Genomic DNA, 18,810 nt, shown 5'->3' with positions numbered 1-18,810 from the left:
GGGATGTCCCACCCCCAACCCGGGAGGAAGGGTGAACTCAGAACGTGATAAGAAGCCCAGAGCATTATGCTAGTAGCGTTTCCTCCACAAGAAACATGAAGCGTGCCCCTCCCCCCAGTCAACCACGATGTGACTGGCCTCTTATTTTTACAATGCTAGTTCTACTTTTTCTAAATACCTCATCAGAGTCTGCATTGTTCTTCTCATACGTATGTTCTCTCTAGGTCCTCCTGTATGATCCTCTCTTTGACTGGACCATGAATCCTTTGAAAGCTTTGTATTTACAGCAGAGGCCAGAAGATGAAACTGAGCTCCACTCCACCCCACATGCAGATGACCAAGAATGCAAACGAAATCTCAGGTAAGCAGTATTTTAGGAAAGATTTATTGTCAATAGTTCAGATTTTCTTATTCCTGAGACCCTTTAAACTGTTCGGCCTCATTAAAACCTTTGGTTTTTTTGCCACTAGTGATGTTGACCAGAGTTTCAACAAAGTAGCTGAACGGGTCTTGATGAGACTGCAAGAGAAGCTGAAAGGAGTGGAGGAAGGAACCGTGCTCAGTGTGGGTGGACAGGTGAATCTGCTCATACAACAGGCCATGGACCCCAAAAATCTCAGCCGTCTTTTCCCAGGATGGAAAGCTTGGGTGTGATATTCAGCATAAGAATTACCCTTGAATTCAACCTTTCAAAATTATATTTTGGCCTTCATTTTTAATCCACCCACATACTTTTAATAGGTATTAATATTTAGCTAAGTGAACTACTTTCTGTGTTTTAAAAAAATGTTTAATACTTGCTTCAGTCACCTAAAGATGCTTTGATAGTCTCAAGGAAAATAATTGTTGGGGCCGGCCCCGTGGTGTAGTGGTTAAGGTCGGCGCACTCCACTTCAGTGGCCCAAGTTTGCAGGTTTGGATCCCAGGTGCGGACCTACACCACTTACCACCCATGCTGTGGCGGCAACCCACATATAAAATGGAGGAAGACTGGCACAGATGTTAGCTCAGGGCTAATCTTCCTCAGCAAAAAAATTAAAAAATAATAATTGTCATTCATGCTGTATTTCTAGACTAAACATTTATTTTTTCTTCTCAAGTACATACTTGTATTTTTTTCAGTAGAATCACTGATTTATGCTTTAGCTGGAAATGGAAGCAGCAGGAATGCAGGAACATAACTGAGAATTTTTCCTTTAGTATGAACTAGAACAAATAAATATACTGCTAGTTTTGAGGTGGCTTTTAATTGAAATTTGTTTCCAAGATATTATAGTATATAAATGATAAATTACTTGATATTAACGTATAAAAGGAAGAAAAAAACTTTAAAATTGTAGCTATCTATGTATCATGGTAAAGCTACATTAAAAATAAGAAGCAATGTTGAAAACAAATTAGTATTTAAGAAATTTGTTTGGATTTTCAAAATCTCCTAGTGTTACTGAATAATTATGGAGAACAAATTTGAAAGACACAGTTACTATGGTTACTGTTATTTAAAAATGTATATTGCACCCTCTCATTCTGTTGTTTTCTTCATCTTTTAAGCCCTTCTGTGTTTTCCATTACTTTATCTTTGTGTGGTGCCTTCATATGTGTCTTCTAGTTTTCTCTTGTCAGCTGTATATAATCTCCTTTTTAAACTATTCATTGGGTTTCTTTCAAAAATTGTTTATTATGTCATGAATCATTTCAAACGTCCCTATTTTATGGTAGGGTAACATCTCTAATAGCTTTGTTAAATCAAGTTCCTGTTGTTTGTATTTGTTGCTTCTTTTACTTAGTAGACTACTTATGTATGTACTCTGGCAATCCTGAATGACCTGGGTTAAGAATAATTCCTTCCAGAAAAGTTTTGTGTCTGTTTATGTCATATTCCCAGGACGATCACTGACAGAAGACCACTCTTACTTTAATTTCTTGGCTTCAGGGTTTCCAGACCTCAAGAGTAGTATAAATTACTGAGAGAAGACTCCCAGGCCCAGACAAACACTCGTCCTCATCATCCCCCTGTGCGAGGGGGCAGAGGGTTTTGTTGACTCCCCTTTCACTGAGGGTGTGATCCTCCATGTGTCCCAGCTTATGGTGGGCATGAGGGGAGGTGTGTTTAATTCCTGCCCACTCCCTTTGCAAGTCCAAGGTTTCATCAGTCCCCAAGATAATAAAGCTGAAACCTATACATTAGTGAGATTGTGCCAGGACAGCCAGAATATCAGCTCACACATTTACTCTGGTTTTCAGTTCCCTGCCTTTTTGGCCCTAAGGATTTCCCCTTACTTTCTTACAAGTTCTGCTATGCATTTAAAAGAATGTTTCTTATATCTTATCCAGTGTTTCTTTGTGTTTTGTTGGAAGGGAAGGAATTAGGTATTGAGTTTGATATGTAGCTAGAAATGGAACACTTTTCTGTCCCCATACTGTCATCAGGCAAACAAGTAAAATTACTGACTTGATATTGGTGAATATAACCCCTCCTCCATCCTTAGGAAAATGTTCATTTTAGCTGCAGAAATTAAGAAATGGGTGGTTGAACCCTCTTCTTTTTTTACCTAGGTGGTTATGTTAACAGTTTTTTCTTATGAAGGGGTTGGCATTTCTATCTGTTGCCTGTGGCAAGCATGCACTCCTATCTGACCTCCGCACCTCCCCCTACTCCAGACACAATCTTCAGAACTTTTTGTACAGAAATTTCTTGCTTTGGTTTCTGGAGAACTATTCTTAAAATGACTTTGCATTTCTAATTACAAACTTCTCTTGGTGTATCTTTCTTATAAACTGCCTAAATATTTGCTATATATTAGTAGTTTTATTATTGGAGTGAATCAAGAGAATGTAATAAACTTAGAATGTCTTGATTTAAGAAAGCCTTGAAATCTTCATGGATGAATAAGAAATTATAAGCTAGATGATAGTATAAGTAAATGAATTTTACTTATATTATTATACTTATATATTAAAAATGAATTTGAATTAGTACAAGCTAATTCTTGCTACCTGATTTTCCAAAGAGCTCTGGATCACATCATTGATCCAGTCTTCAGTCTTGAATGGTGTGCGTAAAGGCTCCTGTCCTATTCAAATATTCTTATTAATGGCTTTGAAAAATTTACCAAATTTGCAGATAGCAAGCCTGGGAGGAATAGCTAATTCACAGATGATAGAATTAAGAGTTTAAAAGATTTTTTGACAAACTGGAATACTATCTGGAAATGACTAGGATAGAAATTTGCCAAGAACAATTGAGTGGTTAGGTTTTTAAAATATTAATCAAAGAATATCTGTTGTGTGCTGAGTACCTGACATACATTATAGGCAGCATCTCTTGCAGGATTAGTGATAGCCCAGTTTACAGCTGGAGAAATTAAAGTTTGGAGAAATAAGGTAACTTGTCCAAAGCCAGAATATAGTAAATCGAAGGTACAAGTTTAATATGGAGAGTTTCTAACTTGAAAAGCTTTCGAGTGAAAAGAATCTAGACTTCTCCAGTCAGTTGCTCACAAAGTCAGTGGAAACCAAGTAGAAAAGCTGCTAGAAAAGCTAATAAATTATAGACTGTTTGAACAGTTGTGTCCAGATTGAGGGAGATAATAGCCCTCCCACCATTCTCCATGCAGATCATACCACCCCAAAGTAGCTCTTTAATCAGTAGGTACAAAAATCCATTATCATTATAGTATATGCTTAAAATATTTTTATGCACTTAGAAATGCTAAAAATTTAGATATAGCCTAAAGCAAATAAAACTTTGGCTTTTTAAAGATTAAAGTAGGCTAGTCTTTTTTAAAAAAAAGTAGAAAACTAGTATGCTGGCTTGAAATATAGAGTTATGTGTCATTTCAAGTATTTTAATTGCACCTTAGTGAAATTACATATTTTATGTAGATTTATTTGAGTACTATTGAATGTATTTCTTTATTACAATATTACTGGAATCCTTTACACTGTTACCTGCTTAGGAATAAACAATTCTAAAAGAAAATGTATACTAAGACTCATTCATTTTATTCAAATATTGAGTGTTCTTTGTGCAGGCCTGGTGCTGGTTCCTAGGGAGACAACAGTGAGTAAGGCAGGCGTAGTCGGCCCCTGTAGAGCTCATAGTCTGGGGCACGGGCAGCTTATAATGCGGTGTGAACTGGGAAGCCTGCTACACAGAACCAGCCTGGGATGCTGCGTCTCAGTCTAAATAGTCTGGTAGTTTTTCTTAATTATCCCATGACAAAAAGGCAAATGAATGTTCTTTGCTTGGGCCTAGAGAGTGATCTAGTTGACATTTGTAAAGTCTAAAAGATACATACTAGGATATGACAAATACAAAGATCCTGATATCCTAAATGTGAAGTTTCCACTCCACATATTTATCATTTTTTTAAATAGATAAATTCCTTTTCAGAGTCTCAGGCTCTTTTGTCTATTTTCTGAAAAAATGAATTTTGCATAAATACAGTAGCATTAAAGTTTTCACAAAGATTAGATTCAGAATTTGGTGAGTAAGGTGAAAATCTCATATAATGAAAATTATTCCCTAGGAAATCCCTTACTTTGCCAATAAAGTACAGCATGCATAATTTGTTTTTAATGTACAGCAATATGTAAAAATGTATACTTTCTACACTAATGTACAGTGTATGATTCTAGAGCAGTGGTTCTCAATCAGGGGAGATTTTGCTTCCCCAATTCCCGCTCCCACAGAGGACATTTGGTAATGTCTAAAGACGTTTTTGTTGTCACTGACATGGGGTGAGAAGCATGAAACACTGACACACAATGTTGAAGGTTAAGGTCAGTATTTCCAAACTGAGACAGAAACATGTAGGAGAGAAACGGTCATGATTTTGCTTGCAGCTCTTGCCTTGCTATAATTGTGTGTTCATAGCTGGTCTATTGGTAATTTGTGAATGACTTTTTTAAAATTATGGTAAAATACACATAAAATTTACCATCTTAACCATCTTTAAGTGTACAGTTTGGGAGTGTCAAGTACATTCATGTTGTGCAACCAGTCTCCAGCCCTCTTTTTAGCTTGCACAACTGAAATTCTGTACTCATCTCCAACTCCCCAATCTCCTCTCCACCCAGCCCTTGGCAACCACCATTCTATTTTCTGTCTCTATGAATTTGACTATTCTAGCTACCTCCTATGAGTGGAATCATACAGTATTTGTCTTTTTGTGACTGGCTTATTCAACTAGCATAATATCCTTAAAATTCATCCATGTTGTTTTATGTCAGAATTTCCTTCCTTTTTTAAGACTGAATATTATTCCATTGTATGTATATACATTTTGTTTTCCCATTCATCTGTCAATGGACACTTGGCTTGCTTCCCCCTTTTGGCTATTATGAATAATCTGCTATGAACATAAGTGTACAAAGATCTCTTCAGGACCCTGGTTTTAATTGCTGATAAATTAAAAAAAGGTAGAATTGCAGGATGATAAGGCAATTCTATTTTTAATTTTTTGAGGAACCACCATACTGTTTTCCATAGCGGCTACACCATTTTACATTCCCACCAACAGTGCACAAGGGTTCCAATTTCTTAACATTCTCACCAACACCTGGTGTTTTGTTTTTTGTTTTTAATAGTAACTATCCTAATGGGTGTGGGTGAATCATTCTTGAAAGTAAAAGCATTATATACTTTATACAAATTTTATAAGGGTACTGCCAGAAATACTGAGTTTTAGAAGCAAAATATGTCCGTCAATTGACAATTTTGAAACCTGATTCTGTGTAGTGTTGCTAACCTTCCTGGCAGATCTTAATATTAGCTTGAAAATTATCTCAAAATGTTCCCTAGTGTTTGAATATTCACTATAGACTTAGAATTCTTTGTAAATAGTACCTAACTTAATATTTCTTTTTTCTTAAACAACTTTTTTAGATATCCGTGATTGTAAGAGTTGGAACTATTTTAAGAGAGAAAAGGGTAATCAGCTGGTTGCAGATTTGTTTTAAATCATTGCAGTGTAAAACAACATGGAGAAGTGGTTTTTCATAGGCATCTCAAACATACTCATGTCATGAAAAGGACAAAAACTGAAAATAATCCTGATGAGTCAATGCCTTCTACTTCTAAGGAAGAAATAATACCAATGCTACACAAACTTCCCAATATTAGAAGAGCCCATTTTATGAAGCCGGCATTATCCTTCTATCAAAAATTTCAAGAATTACAAGAAAACTGAAGATCAATATCCTTCATGAACATAGATGCAGAAGTCCTTAGAAATATTAACTATATCAACTCCATCAATATAAAAAACAGATGATACATCATGAGCAAATGGCATTATTTCAGGAATACCAGGTTGGCTTAATATTTGAAAATCAATCAATAGTAATAAACTAACAAAAACCATAGGATCGTGTCAATAGATGCAGAAAAAGCATGTGACAAAATTCAACATTCATGATAAACACTCATCAAACTAGGAATAAAGGAAACATTCTCAACTTGATAAAGGACATCTCTGAAAAACTTATAGCTCACATCATACTTAATGGTGAAAAACAATGTTTTCCCCTTAAGATCAGGGACAAGGCAAAGATGCCACTCTTACCAGTTCTATTCAACATAGTACTGGAGTTTCCAGCCATGCAATAAGGCAGAGAGAAGGAAAGAAAAGACGTCAACAGTTTGAAAATGAAGGCATTATCTTCATTTACAGATGACATGATCATCTATCTAGAAAATCCTAAAGATTCTATATATTAAAAAGTCTAACACTAATAAGTGAGTTTAACAAGGTCACATGATAAAGGGCAACATACAAAGCATCACAATGTTTCTATATACAGGTGTTTAAAAGTGTCTACACTGGGCCCAAGATGGAGTTGCTTATGCTAAGCCCTGTGTCAGCAAACTGAAACTTTTTGTCTGCTCACCTCTCCCAGAAAAGGTAGGTCTAAGCCAATCATTCAGCACTCGCCTGCTCAGCACAAATTACCTAACCCAGCTCCAAGACTGCCCTTGCTTCCATCTAAGGACAGTATCCCTGCTTTTTTAAGCAATTAACAAATGCCCAGTATAACTTCCCTGTTCCTGCTCACTTTGGTCTATGAAACCCTCTTGCTTTGTACGACTCTTGGAAGCTCCTTTCTATTTTCTAGACTGGATGCTTCCCAATTTATGAATTGCTAAATAAAAACCACTTAGATCAGGAAATTGTGAAATTTTCTTCTATCACTAGCAGTGAACAATTTGAAATTTAAAAACAAGCATCAGAAAACATAAGACAGGCATAATTTTAATAAAATATGTTAAATACCTGTACACTGAAATTTACAAAACATTACTCAGTAACAAAAGACCTAAATATACAGAGAGATGTACCATGGTCATGGATTGGGAACCTCAATATTGTTAAGATAGTAATTCTCCGCAAAATTAATATATAGAATCAGTATAATTCTGTCAACATCCCAGACATTTTTTTTCTTTTAAAACTTGACAATCTGATTGTAAAATCTATATGGAAATGCAAAGGAACTAGAATCAGCCAAAACAATTTTGAAAAGGAAAAACAAGGTTGGAAGACTTCACTAAAGCCATAGTAACAAATTCAAGGTAGTCTTGCCATAAAGATAAGACACACAGATCAATAGAGCAGGGTAAAGAATGCAGAAATAGATCCACGTATATAACTAATTGATTTTCAACAAAGGCACCAACGTAGTTTAACGGGGAAAGGGTAGTCTTTCCAAAAACTGGTGAATATCCATATGCAAGAAAATGAATCTTAAACCTTCTTTCTCACTATAAACAATAATTAACTTGAAATGGATGATATACCTAAATGTGAGAGCTAAAATTATGAAATTTGCATGTCTCCTTTGTGACCATGGTTTAAGCAAAGATTTCTTAGATAAGACACTAAAAGCATGAATCATAAAAGAAAAAATGGTAACTTGGACTTTATTAAAATTAAAAACTTTTTCTCCTCAAAATACATTGTTAAGAAAATAAAAACACCAGCCACAATCTGGCAAAATAGTGTCCGATAAAGCATTTATTTTTAGAATATATATAAAAATCTTTTAACAGAATAAGAAAATAACCTAATTAAAAATGGGCAAAAAGATTTGAACAGATAATTCATCAATGAAGATATCCAAATGTCAAATAAGCACATTAAAGATCCTCAACATGGTAAGTCATTTGGGAAATGCAAACTAATCACACTGAGATACCATTCCCTATACATACAATGGAATAGCTAAAATTGAAACATCTGACAAGTGACAAAAACCAAGTGGTGCAGCTGCAACTGATTCATTGCTGGTGGAAATGCAAAACAGTACAGCCACTTTAGAAAAACAGTTTCTTATAAAATAGTTAAACACATAGTTATTGTTTGCTCCAGCAATTCCACTCAGGTATTTCACAAGAGAAATGAAGATATATGTCCCCATAAAGACTTGTACATGAATGTTCCTAACAGCTTTATTCGTAATGATCCCAAACTGGAAACAACCAAATGTCCATCAACTGGTGAATGGGTAAACAAACTGTGGCATAACCATACAATGGAACACTAATTAAAAAAGGAATGAACTACTAATACAAGCAAGAAGGATGAATCTCAAAAAAGCATTATGCTAAATGAAAGAAGCTAGATCAAAAAAGACTACATATAGTATAAGTCCTTTTATACGACATTCTAGAAAAGAGAACTGTAGAAGCTAAAAGGAGATCAGTGGTTTTCAGGGGCTTGGGGTGAGTGAATGGATTGACTGCAGCCAAAGATGCACAACTTGGGAGTGATGGAAATGCTTTATATGTTGATTGTGGGGAAAAGTACACAACTATATACATTTGTCAAAACTGATTGAACACTCAAAATGGGCGAATTTGTATATAAATTATACATCAATAAATCTAATATTTTCTTAAATATACACTAGGTCTTCTGACTGCTGATTTCTTCTTTTTTTTTTTTTTTTGCCAAGGAAGATTCACCCTGAGCTAACATATGTTGCCAATATTCCTCTTTTTGTACATGAGCCACTGCCACAGCATGGCTACTGACAGACGGGTGGTGTAGGTCCATGCCCAGGAACTGAACCTGGGCTGCTGAAGTGGAGCACACCGAAATTAACCACTAGGCCACTGGGGCTGGCCCACATTGCTGATTTTTTTATACTTGGGATATAAGCCTCTGATCTATTAGGATTATAGACAAATTTTTACAGATACAGTGTGATAAGAGTAATGATGAATAGTAGTAGAGGATGCTTATGGGCATATATAGTAATTCAGACTTGAAGGGTGTGGTCGACTCTGTTCCTTCACCCAACAGTTATTGCCAGTCCTCTGTTCATCCCACTATGGAAGCTGAAAGACAGTATTTGCTGTTCTAGCTGCTTTAGCTAAAGGGACCCCTGTGACCCAGTTTTGTTCAAGGACGCCTAAGGTGACTGGGGCTGAGGCTTCTAGTAAGCCTTTTGCTTTCCTAATAAAAGAACTTGCTACATGCTTTTTTAATGAAGAAAGAGCTCTGCCTGATACAAATGCACAAATATAGAATGCTTCAAATAAAGGGAAAAAAATTCCATCTGACGATTTTTTTGCACCTAAGTATAATACCTTTATTTAAGTGTAATTGTTAGAACATCAGTTTCTCAGAATACCAGGAGTAATTTCTACATTTTCCATGACCATTGTATTCAGTCCGATGTTCTATTTCTGTATAATCTTCCTTACTTAATTGGGGTAGATTCTGTGCCAAGAATATACAAGTCATTCAGTCAGAATAATCTATCCCTTGACTGTAACTGATGGAATCAGGGCTTGAAGGGCTATAGCTCAGAGGAGAAAAGAAAATATTCTATGTTCCATAAGTGGAATCAGGTGTTAGTCTGGTAAAATTTGGCTCATCAAAACTATTTCTATGTGAAGTATCTGCTGATGTTTCCATTTCATCCTCTGATAAATCTTCATAGTCATCTATGTTTTTCTGTGCTTGATCAAACCTGAAACCTAGAGAGGAGTGACAAATGTTTAGAAATGTTTAGAAAGATGCCAGATGTGATAAGATGCAGACTCATTCCATATACTACTAGATGCCAGATAAGGTCTATTCCACATTCCTTTTCACCACTCTTACAGCAATTATCTTTATATCTTATTTAACTGAAACCATAAATGTCCCAAATGTCTGAGTTCATCCTGCTTTTCACTATCATCTTTCCTTGTCCATCTCTACAAAAGGCTGAGTAGGACTTGGGTTTGAAGTCTGATCTGCTACTAACTAGCTGTGTAATTTGTGGCAGGTTACTTAACCTAAGTCTCAGTGTCCTCATCCATTAACTGGGAAGAATAATAGCACACACCTCATATTTTTGTGAGAATTAATTGTGCTGGTGCACGTAAAGAACTTAGCATTTAGTTAGTGCTCCATAATTATTAGCTAACAGTTCTTTATTCACAAATAAAGAGAAACCTTTTCTCTCACTAGAGCTAAAGTTTCCAATCTCTGGATTTGATTTCCTCATGCTTCTAGAAGCAGCAGCACACATGCTCTCCTCTTCTCGTGCCAACATCCTCAATGAATCCCTTTCCACTGACTTCAGTTATAATGCAGATCTCCACTGCTTAAAATAATTTTCACTTGCTCTTAGGCTCCTTCCAATTACCATTTTTTATATTTATATTTATATTCTCCACTTCCGTTTTTGTACTTGCCATTCCTTTATATTCTTTTATATCTGCCATTGAGAACCTATTATATGCTACACCTTGGGGATTCAGTAGTGAACAAAACAGACAACTCCCTGCCCCCAAGTGAAGGTAGTTACCTAAAACTTGTCTAGAAGGCCATCAATTCCACTAAATCCCGGAAGTGGAAACCACAGAGTGTGTTCTAGAACAGGCAAGAGGCCAGTGCTGCAGGGTTGTGAGTGAGGGGCGGAGAGTGGGACATGATAAGGGTGGAAAGGTAGGCCAGAGCCAGAGCCAGACGGCTGTGATAAAATTAGGTTTTTATTCCAAGTGCAGTAGAAAACTATGAAAGGCAGCAGAGGTAGTCATGGCTAATAGCAAGGGTTCTGGAGCTAGCCTGCCTCAATTCAAATGCTGGCCCTCACAGGAAATGACTGTGTGACCTTGAGCAGGTCACTGGGCATTCCTTTGTTTGCTCATCTGTAAAATGCCGATAATAGAACCTGTCTCGTTGGGTTGTTCTGAAGATCAAATGAGTTAATTTTATAAAGCACTTTAAAACAGCACTTCCACACAGGAATTCCTAAAGAAGAGTTTGTTAAATAAGCGTTTTAATTGTGCTGATGTAAATTTGTGAAAGATGGCCATCTGTTGTGTGGGGAATGCACCATGGGAATCAGTTTGGAGGCTGTTGCAGAAGCCTGCAGAGGGATGAGGGCAGCTTGGATTGTGGTGGTGGCAATGAATGGGAAATAAGTGGATAGGTTAAGGCTAATGCTAGCTAACATTTATAGAATACATATTAGATGCCAGTACCAGTCGAAGCTCTTTACATGTATTAGCTCTTACTACCCCACAACAACCTATGAGCTAGATACTATTGTTAGTCTCATTTTACAGATGAGAAACTAAGCTGGTAACTTGCGCAAGATTGCACCGCCGGTAAAAAGAGCCAAAAATCAAAACCAGGCAGTCTGAACCCTGTCTCCACAAGTGTAACCTCTCTGCTTTACTGCCTCTCACGATGTTCGCGGGACAGAACTCAGACACGCTCAGAGTGTACAATAACCACAGTTAGGCTTTGGCCATGTTAGAATTCTTGATATTTCTGGGTTTCAATGATTTGCTTCTTCAACATGCTGTCACTTTCAGCTTCTCAGGATTGTGGACCACTGGCAGGACAATAGTGGCATAAAGCCCAAAAAATATTTGTAGCATTTTGAGGCATTTGTTTTGCTGAGTGAAGTTTGCTCATTGAAAATTATTACTGAAACCATGAGATGTACAACTTTTTAAAAAAGAGGATTCATTTTTTAAAAAACCATTTTATCTAACCCTAAGTAAAATAGAAAATTTCCTTCTATTCCCAAATAACTATCTTACATATAAAGGTAAAAGTGACTTGGCAAATTCATCTGTGTCTACATAGAGTGCAAGTACTTAGAAAGGTGTACATGTGTGGAGTGTATCATTAGTGTATCGTTTTTGTTCAAAAGAGCTTTCCATAAAATATCGCTAAAAATCACCTACTTTTGAAGTTATCTGAAGAGTTGCTTGTAGCAGTTTCCTTCCAGTTGGCAATATACCTAAGCACATTATATGGGCACTCATTAAATCGATTTATTAGTAAGTAATAAATTGATTCATCAGTATATGCTTAGACAACTTCTAAAATTCACTTTCTCTATGAAATCTTAGATTAATGGGGACAAATTCACTAGTCGAAATGTTTAAAGTTCTCATAACTCTCCCAGCTGCAAGTAGCTGTCACGTGCCCAAGGCCATCCCTAGGACAGGGTGTTGGAGGAGGCGTAAAAGTGTGCCCACCATCAACCATATTAGTGCCCTTTGGGCTCCCTCCAGCATACCTCCCATTATTTTATCCTGTTCCATTCCTGCAAGAGCATGTCCTCAGCTGAGTATCTTCTGAGAGAGGAGAACAACAGCAGCAACACCAAACTCTCCCCTTGGTTCTGGACTGCCAGATCTACTGTCTCTGACATGCCAACGGAGATTTAAAGTGTGTGGTTTATGATCTTATTAGAGCAACAGTGCTGTCTTTGCTGTGGCCAGTAAAACCTGAGATTACATTCAAGGAAGGCACATGCAGCTGCCACCTCAGTGCCCTAAACAAAGACTGAAATAGGGAGACAAGGGTAGCCTGCGAAGAGGTAAAACAGGGAAGAACAAGGTATGATGAGCTACAAAGATGAAGGAAAGCTCCAAGACGCAGGTCCTGTAACTTATTCCATTTCATTTTCAGCTTTGTATCCCCCTTTCCCAAGCCTCTTTTCTTTTCAGCTGCTCTCAAGAAATCACAGAAAGGCTTGGTCACAGCAAGTGCTGAAAGAGAGCTGGCAGAGAGAAGTCGAGGAGGATTAGAATTGCCATATAATTCAGAAAACACTGATTTCCCAAGTATTTATTTATTTCATTTGAATTACTTTTGTGAACTCTGTGAAGTTCTTTGTTATAGGAAGGTATATATTATCCAACAGTATTTAATGGTAATAAAGTAAGTCATGTGCTGCAATAAAGACGTTTTGGTCAGTGACAGACTGCATATACCATGGTGGTCCCATGAGAGTAGTACCATCTAGCCCAGGTGTGTAATAGGCTACACTATTTAGGTTTGTGTAAGTACTGTGGGGGAGGAAGAAATTTTCCTCTACCCTTCCGGGTTCTTCTGGCTGGTCTAAGAATTAAGTTGACATGAGACACATTAACAGGAGAAAAACAAACAAAAGTTTACAGGTATACATAGGAGAAACCCAGGAAAACCAAATAACTCGCCAAAATGGCCAAAGCCCTCACCTTAAATACTATCCTCAGGTAAAGACAAAAGAAGATGTTGGGGTGGGGAGAGTCAGGGATTTCAAAGGCGAGGAAGGCAATTCACCAGTAGGTGAAAGGAGCAAATGTTTGCAAAACAAGAGTTTGGCCCCACAGAAACAAAAGAACACAGAAGGGAGCCCCCAAAACAGGCTTTTCTAGGTTCCTCCCTGTCCACCACCTAGTTTACACTATGTTGAGGTGACAGCTCACTTCCTGAGACAGGTTTTTTAATCTGAATTCTTTTAGGCAGTTAAGGGGGAGGTAGCAAGAAAAACTTTCTGAGTCTTGTTTCTTAAAAATAATCAGCCTAAAATAATCCTCATGTTAAAGGGACACATTTTGGGGTGGCAAATTTTGTTCCCTTTCAGTACACTCTATGATGTTCACGCAATGACAAAATCACTTAACAAATGCATTTCCCAAATGTATCCCTATCATTAAGGAACGCATGACTGTACTGTGTCTAAAGTTGATTCCTTCTTGTTACTGCTACCTCTTGTTGCTTTAAGAACTTTATTTTATGCCCTGTGGGGGATCAGAATTGGCCACCTCAAAATATATCTCTTTGCCTTGGTTATTTTCAAGAACAAAAGACTCTGAAAGAAACTTTGACCTCCCCTCTAATTGCCTAAAAGAAATTTAAGACAAAGTGCCTGTCCCCAGGACAGGCCATCACCATACACTGTGAGGGTCTTTGTTAAGCCCATTCTTATAAACCAAACATTTGCTTTTCCATTTCCATGTGAATTGCCTTCCTCCCATTTGAAGCCCCAAACCACTACCCCCAACATCCTCCTTTGTCTTTAGCTGAAGATGGTATTTAAGCTGGCAGCTCAGCCATTCTGGTGAATTACCCAGTTTTCCTGGGTTTCTCCCATGTACACATATATAAAGCTTTGTTTGATTTTCTCCTGTTATTCTGTCTCATGTCAATTTAATTCACAGACCAGCCAGAAGGACGTAGAATGAGAAGAGGAAATTTTCTTCCTTCCCTACAGGCCTTAAATGGGATACTGCTGGGTCTCTGTTAAATGAAAAGATGCAGGTTAACAGCAGGCAGTGTAAATCCCTTCCAGGATCTCTTAGTAGACAATTCAGTCTGGCTTGACCTTAAATTTAGGCAGACTTTGTGCTTTCAGTGGTTGCTCTGGAACACTATGAAGAACTGGAACTTGTGCAGATCATCAATTACCTCACCTCTCGTCACCTCCAATCACTTATCTCCACATTTCAGACCACTTTGCCCCCCTATCACATAAATATCCCTGAGCCCCCCATATTTGGGGAAGCGGATTTGAGACTCATGCTCTTGCTTCCTCGCATGGCTGCCCTGTGATTAATCTCTCTCTCTGCTGCAATCTCATCATCTTGGTGTTTGGCTTTCTGGGTGGTGGGCAAACAGGAACCTGGTTTGGTAACACTAAGTCCTGACAGTGTTGGCAAAAGCATATGCTATATATTACGGCTGCTCATCGACCCCTGCTTTACCTGGGATTAGGACATGAATGTATTCAATTATTTAAAAAGAACTTATAAAGAACATACCAGCAGTAACTGGTATCTAAGTTTTACAAATAGAAGCAACAGTCTGATGATAGTGTTACCATGCTGCTTATATCATAGAGCTCATCTGTCTTTCTCACTAAGAAAGTTTTGGAATTTCTTTAGATAATTGCAGAATAAAGTGTTTGTAGAATCTACAATGAATCCAAGAGGAATACAAATTTAACATTTATCGGTCTAGGAAAAGTCGCTAGCAAGAGAGGCCATGTAACTATATGTCTTAGAAATCAAAGGAGCAGCTTCAGATAACAGAAACAACCCATAAGACACAAAGGCAAAGAGCTCTCACCAACAGAGTTAATAGAATATCAGGAAATTATTTAGGATATCCCAGCTGCTGATCACTTAACAGGTTATGTCCAAATTCACTTCCAGTTTGAAAAGTATGAAGATCCTGGAAGAGGAACATCCATCTTGATAGAGAATATGCCCCTGAAAATCCAGCAGGATGAATGCCAGCAACAGTCACAGTGGCCATCATGTGGCGTTGTGGTGACTCATGATGGTGACGCAGGGATTGTTTCACATTCTATGTTGCCTGCAGCAACGCATCTCTGGATGGCACAGAATTTGTAATAGTACTCATCTGTGTCCTTGATCCAAGAGTAAAGTTGGCTCTATCCATTCTTCTAAATTATAATAACATTGTACTCAGTTGCTATTGTTGCAGTGTGCATCTGAAGATGTGCGTGGCTTCTTCCCAGGAGAGTGTCCATCTGTCACAACCAGGGGCTAGCACAAAAGCCTTTTGGGAAGAAACTGGTTTGTATCACTCAATATCAGTATTCAACACATTTATTGTGAATATTGTGATTGTGTGTGTGTTCATTGTGATTGTCTGACTATCAAAAACTGTCTATAGATTTTGAAGGATACTCCCAAGGAATTAGTGGCTACCAATTCTCCCGAAGGGAAAAATATTAGATTCTGAAATTCTCATCAAACAAGGTGTCATCAAACCATTTACAAATAACCTGACAACTACGAAGACCTAACAGGAAAGTAGACTGTGGAGACTGTAAATGTACAAGGAAGAAGGTGCTTACACCTAATATCCGTAGTCAGCTAGGGGAGGGTCTTTGCAAAGTGTGGTTTTGCTGAGATAATCAGTAGCTTGTGGTCAGTAATGGAACTGAAATATTCTCAAACAATCATGCTGGATTCCATTTGAAATTTTTATTGTCCAGGGCTCAAAAGGAAGACTCACTCTCTAAGAATTCCAAGTTGGTGCCAAATTACACTTATACCCAACTCAGAGGATGAACTGATAGAAGTTGTACATAATTTGGAAACATAAGGCATCTGCATTTTCAAAAATGGAAATTTTCATTTTGGAATGGAGCGTTAGTCTCACCATATCAAAGCTAGGTATACTCATCCCACTCCATGTAGAGTGTCTGATACAAAAAGACCACTTCAAGTCTTATGAGTTTATTCTGTTTTTATCTTTTTTCCCACAGAGGGAAGCCATTAGGAATCTTCATCACCCATCAGAGAAGCGTGTTAGGGGATGATATTGGAGAAAGTATTATGTAGACTGAGATGCCTGTTTATTTCTTCCCTTTGACCTCAATTGTTTTATTCTTTTTGTATTCCAGTAGTGATAGGACATTGGGTGTAGACTTTTTTGTAATCTTCCACTAAAGCTTGGTGGCCCTTTGCTTGAATTAGCCAACTGTAAAAGGGAAAAGCAGAGCAGGATTTCAAAAGCTCACCTAAGAGATTTTTTTATCCTGCCCTCAGAAGCTCATTCAAATGGACTTCTCCTACAGCTCTCTCTCTAGCAATTTTTTTTTTCCCTGAGGAAGATTCACCCTGAGCTAACATCCATGCCAATCTTCCTCTATTTTGTATGTGGGCTGTCACCACAGCATGGCTGACAAGTGGTGTATGTCTGCACTCAGGATCCGAACCCACAAACCCACACCGCTGAAGCAGAGTGTGCCAAACGTAACCACTAGGCTATGGGGCCAGCCCCCCTCCCTAGCACTTTTTACTCTTAGGAAATGACATAAGTGTACAGCATTATAGTTCCTTTCTTTGGATCCCATTTCTTTCCTCATTATTATCACCTGTATTTTAATCAGTGCCCCCAGAAAACAGAAATGTGCTCTCTATAAGGAATCCCAATACTATGGACAAGATACTGGGGTTATTGAATCATAATAATCTCTTTTTACTATTTATTTATTACAAAATATTTTAAAGCATCTACCATAGATAATTAATTCTTTATTTTTTATCTTTCTGTTTTTATTTTCTAATATATCCCTTCCATCAATATCTTTTTTTCTTTTATTCTTGTTTTCCTATTTTCTTAGTCATTCCTTCTCTTTTTTTATTCTTTTCTCTTATCTTTCCTTTTCTCATTATTCTCCTCTCTGCTTCCTCTGGCCTCTCTTTTTCCTGTTCTACTGTTCAATGACAACCAACTTAATTTTTCCTTTCCCATTTTCTTATCTCCCTCTTCCTAATTTCTTCCTTATGTTTCTTTACTTACACTGTCTTCGTTTTAATTTTTCTGCCTCTTCATCCATGCACTATTCACATTGTCGCTGAGTAAATATTGAATATTTTTTAATGATTTATTGAGATATAATTCACATACCATACAGTTTACCCAGTGAAAGGGTACAATCCAGTGGCTTTTAGTGTATTCATAGAGTTGTGCATCTTTAACCACAATCAATTTTAGAACATTTCATTACTCCAAAAATAAACCTCCACGTCCCTCGGACAACACCTCTCAATCCCCACAAATCTCCCAGCCCGAGGCAAGCACTAATCTACTTTCTGTCTTATAGATTTGCCTATTCTGGACATTTCATTTAAATAGAATCATATAATATGTGGTCCTTTGTGACTGGCTTTTCACTTAGCAGGTTCATCAACACTGTAGCATGTATCAGCATCTCTTTCTATTGCTGAACAATATTCCATTGTATGGACATACCAATTTTACTTATCCATTCATCAGTTGATGAATATTTGGATTATTTCTACTTTTTGTTGTTATAAATAATGTTGCTATGAACATTCATGTACAATTTTTTTGCATGGACATGTGTTTTCATTTCTCTTTATACACTGAGGAGTGGAATTTCCGGATCATATGGCAACTCTATGTTAAACCATTTGAGGAACTGCCAGACTGTCTTCCCAAATGGCTATATCATGGTACATTCCCACTAGTAGTACATAAGGGTTCCAATTTCCTCACATCCTTTTCAACACTTGTTACTATCTTTTTAATTATAGCCATCTTTGTGAGGTAGGATCTCATCATGGTTTTGATTTGCATTTCCCTGATGGCTATATTAAATATTGTAAAATTTCCATCACAAAAAATCCTAAAAATGTTCTTCAAGGATCATAGTATGTTATTGAAAAATTAGAACTTTTTGATGTCTCACACAGAAAGATTAGGGAATACGGATTGAGGGAATTTTTTGCATTATTAATTTCATGTTCTTAGCCTTGTTTCTAAATCCCAATAAGAAGTAAAGCAGATTTAGGCTAAGGCATAAGAATAAAGTCTGAGAATAAAGAACACATAAAGTCTAATTTTCTTTTTTCTACTTTTAGATCATCCCTTCTTAAATAATTCTCCCTCATTTCTTCTTTTCTTTCTAGACAAATAATAAATACCATATTTTTGAAGATTATGTTTGTGTCCCCAAGATTCCAAATGGGAGTGGGAAATGTTAGAAAGAAAAATATTGGTGCCTGCCCTTGCTCCCCAA

General features: G+C 37.2%; 2 protein-coding genes across 2 annotated transcripts in view; one reads left to right on the top strand and one right to left on the bottom strand.

Annotated features, from left to right (window-relative positions):
• ATM (ATM serine/threonine kinase) overlaps nucleotides 1–3,986 on the top strand; it is a 115,994-nt gene extending 112,008 nt beyond the window's left edge. Inside the window, exons 63-64 of the mRNA XM_070490340.1 lie at nucleotides 225–361; nucleotides 471–3,986. Of these exons, the coding sequence (XP_070346441.1) occupies nucleotides 225–361; nucleotides 471–654 (321 nt within the window). The 3' untranslated portion in view covers nucleotides 655–3,986. The remainder of the gene's footprint in view (nucleotides 1–224; nucleotides 362–470) is intronic.
• Nucleotides 3,987–9,709: 5,723 nt separating this feature from the next.
• Nucleotides 9,710–18,810, bottom strand: part of C20H11orf65 (chromosome 20 C11orf65 homolog) — a 76,688-nt gene continuing 67,587 nt past the window's right edge. Inside the window, exons 9-10 of the mRNA XM_044753396.2 lie at nucleotides 12,200–12,255; nucleotides 9,710–9,988 (exon numbers count right to left, since the gene is read on the bottom strand). Coding sequence (XP_044609331.1) covers nucleotides 9,837–9,988; nucleotides 12,200–12,255 — 208 coding nt within the window. The 3' untranslated portion in view covers nucleotides 9,710–9,836. The remainder of the gene's footprint in view (nucleotides 9,989–12,199; nucleotides 12,256–18,810) is intronic.

The sequence above is a fragment of the Equus asinus genome, chromosome 20 (genome assembly GCF_041296235.1).
Source record: "Equus asinus isolate D_3611 breed Donkey chromosome 20, EquAss-T2T_v2, whole genome shotgun sequence".
NCBI lineage: Eukaryota > Metazoa > Chordata > Mammalia > Perissodactyla > Equidae > Equus > Equus asinus.
Note: the sequence above shows the minus strand (reverse complement) of the source record. Positions and strands in the feature narration are given on the sequence as shown.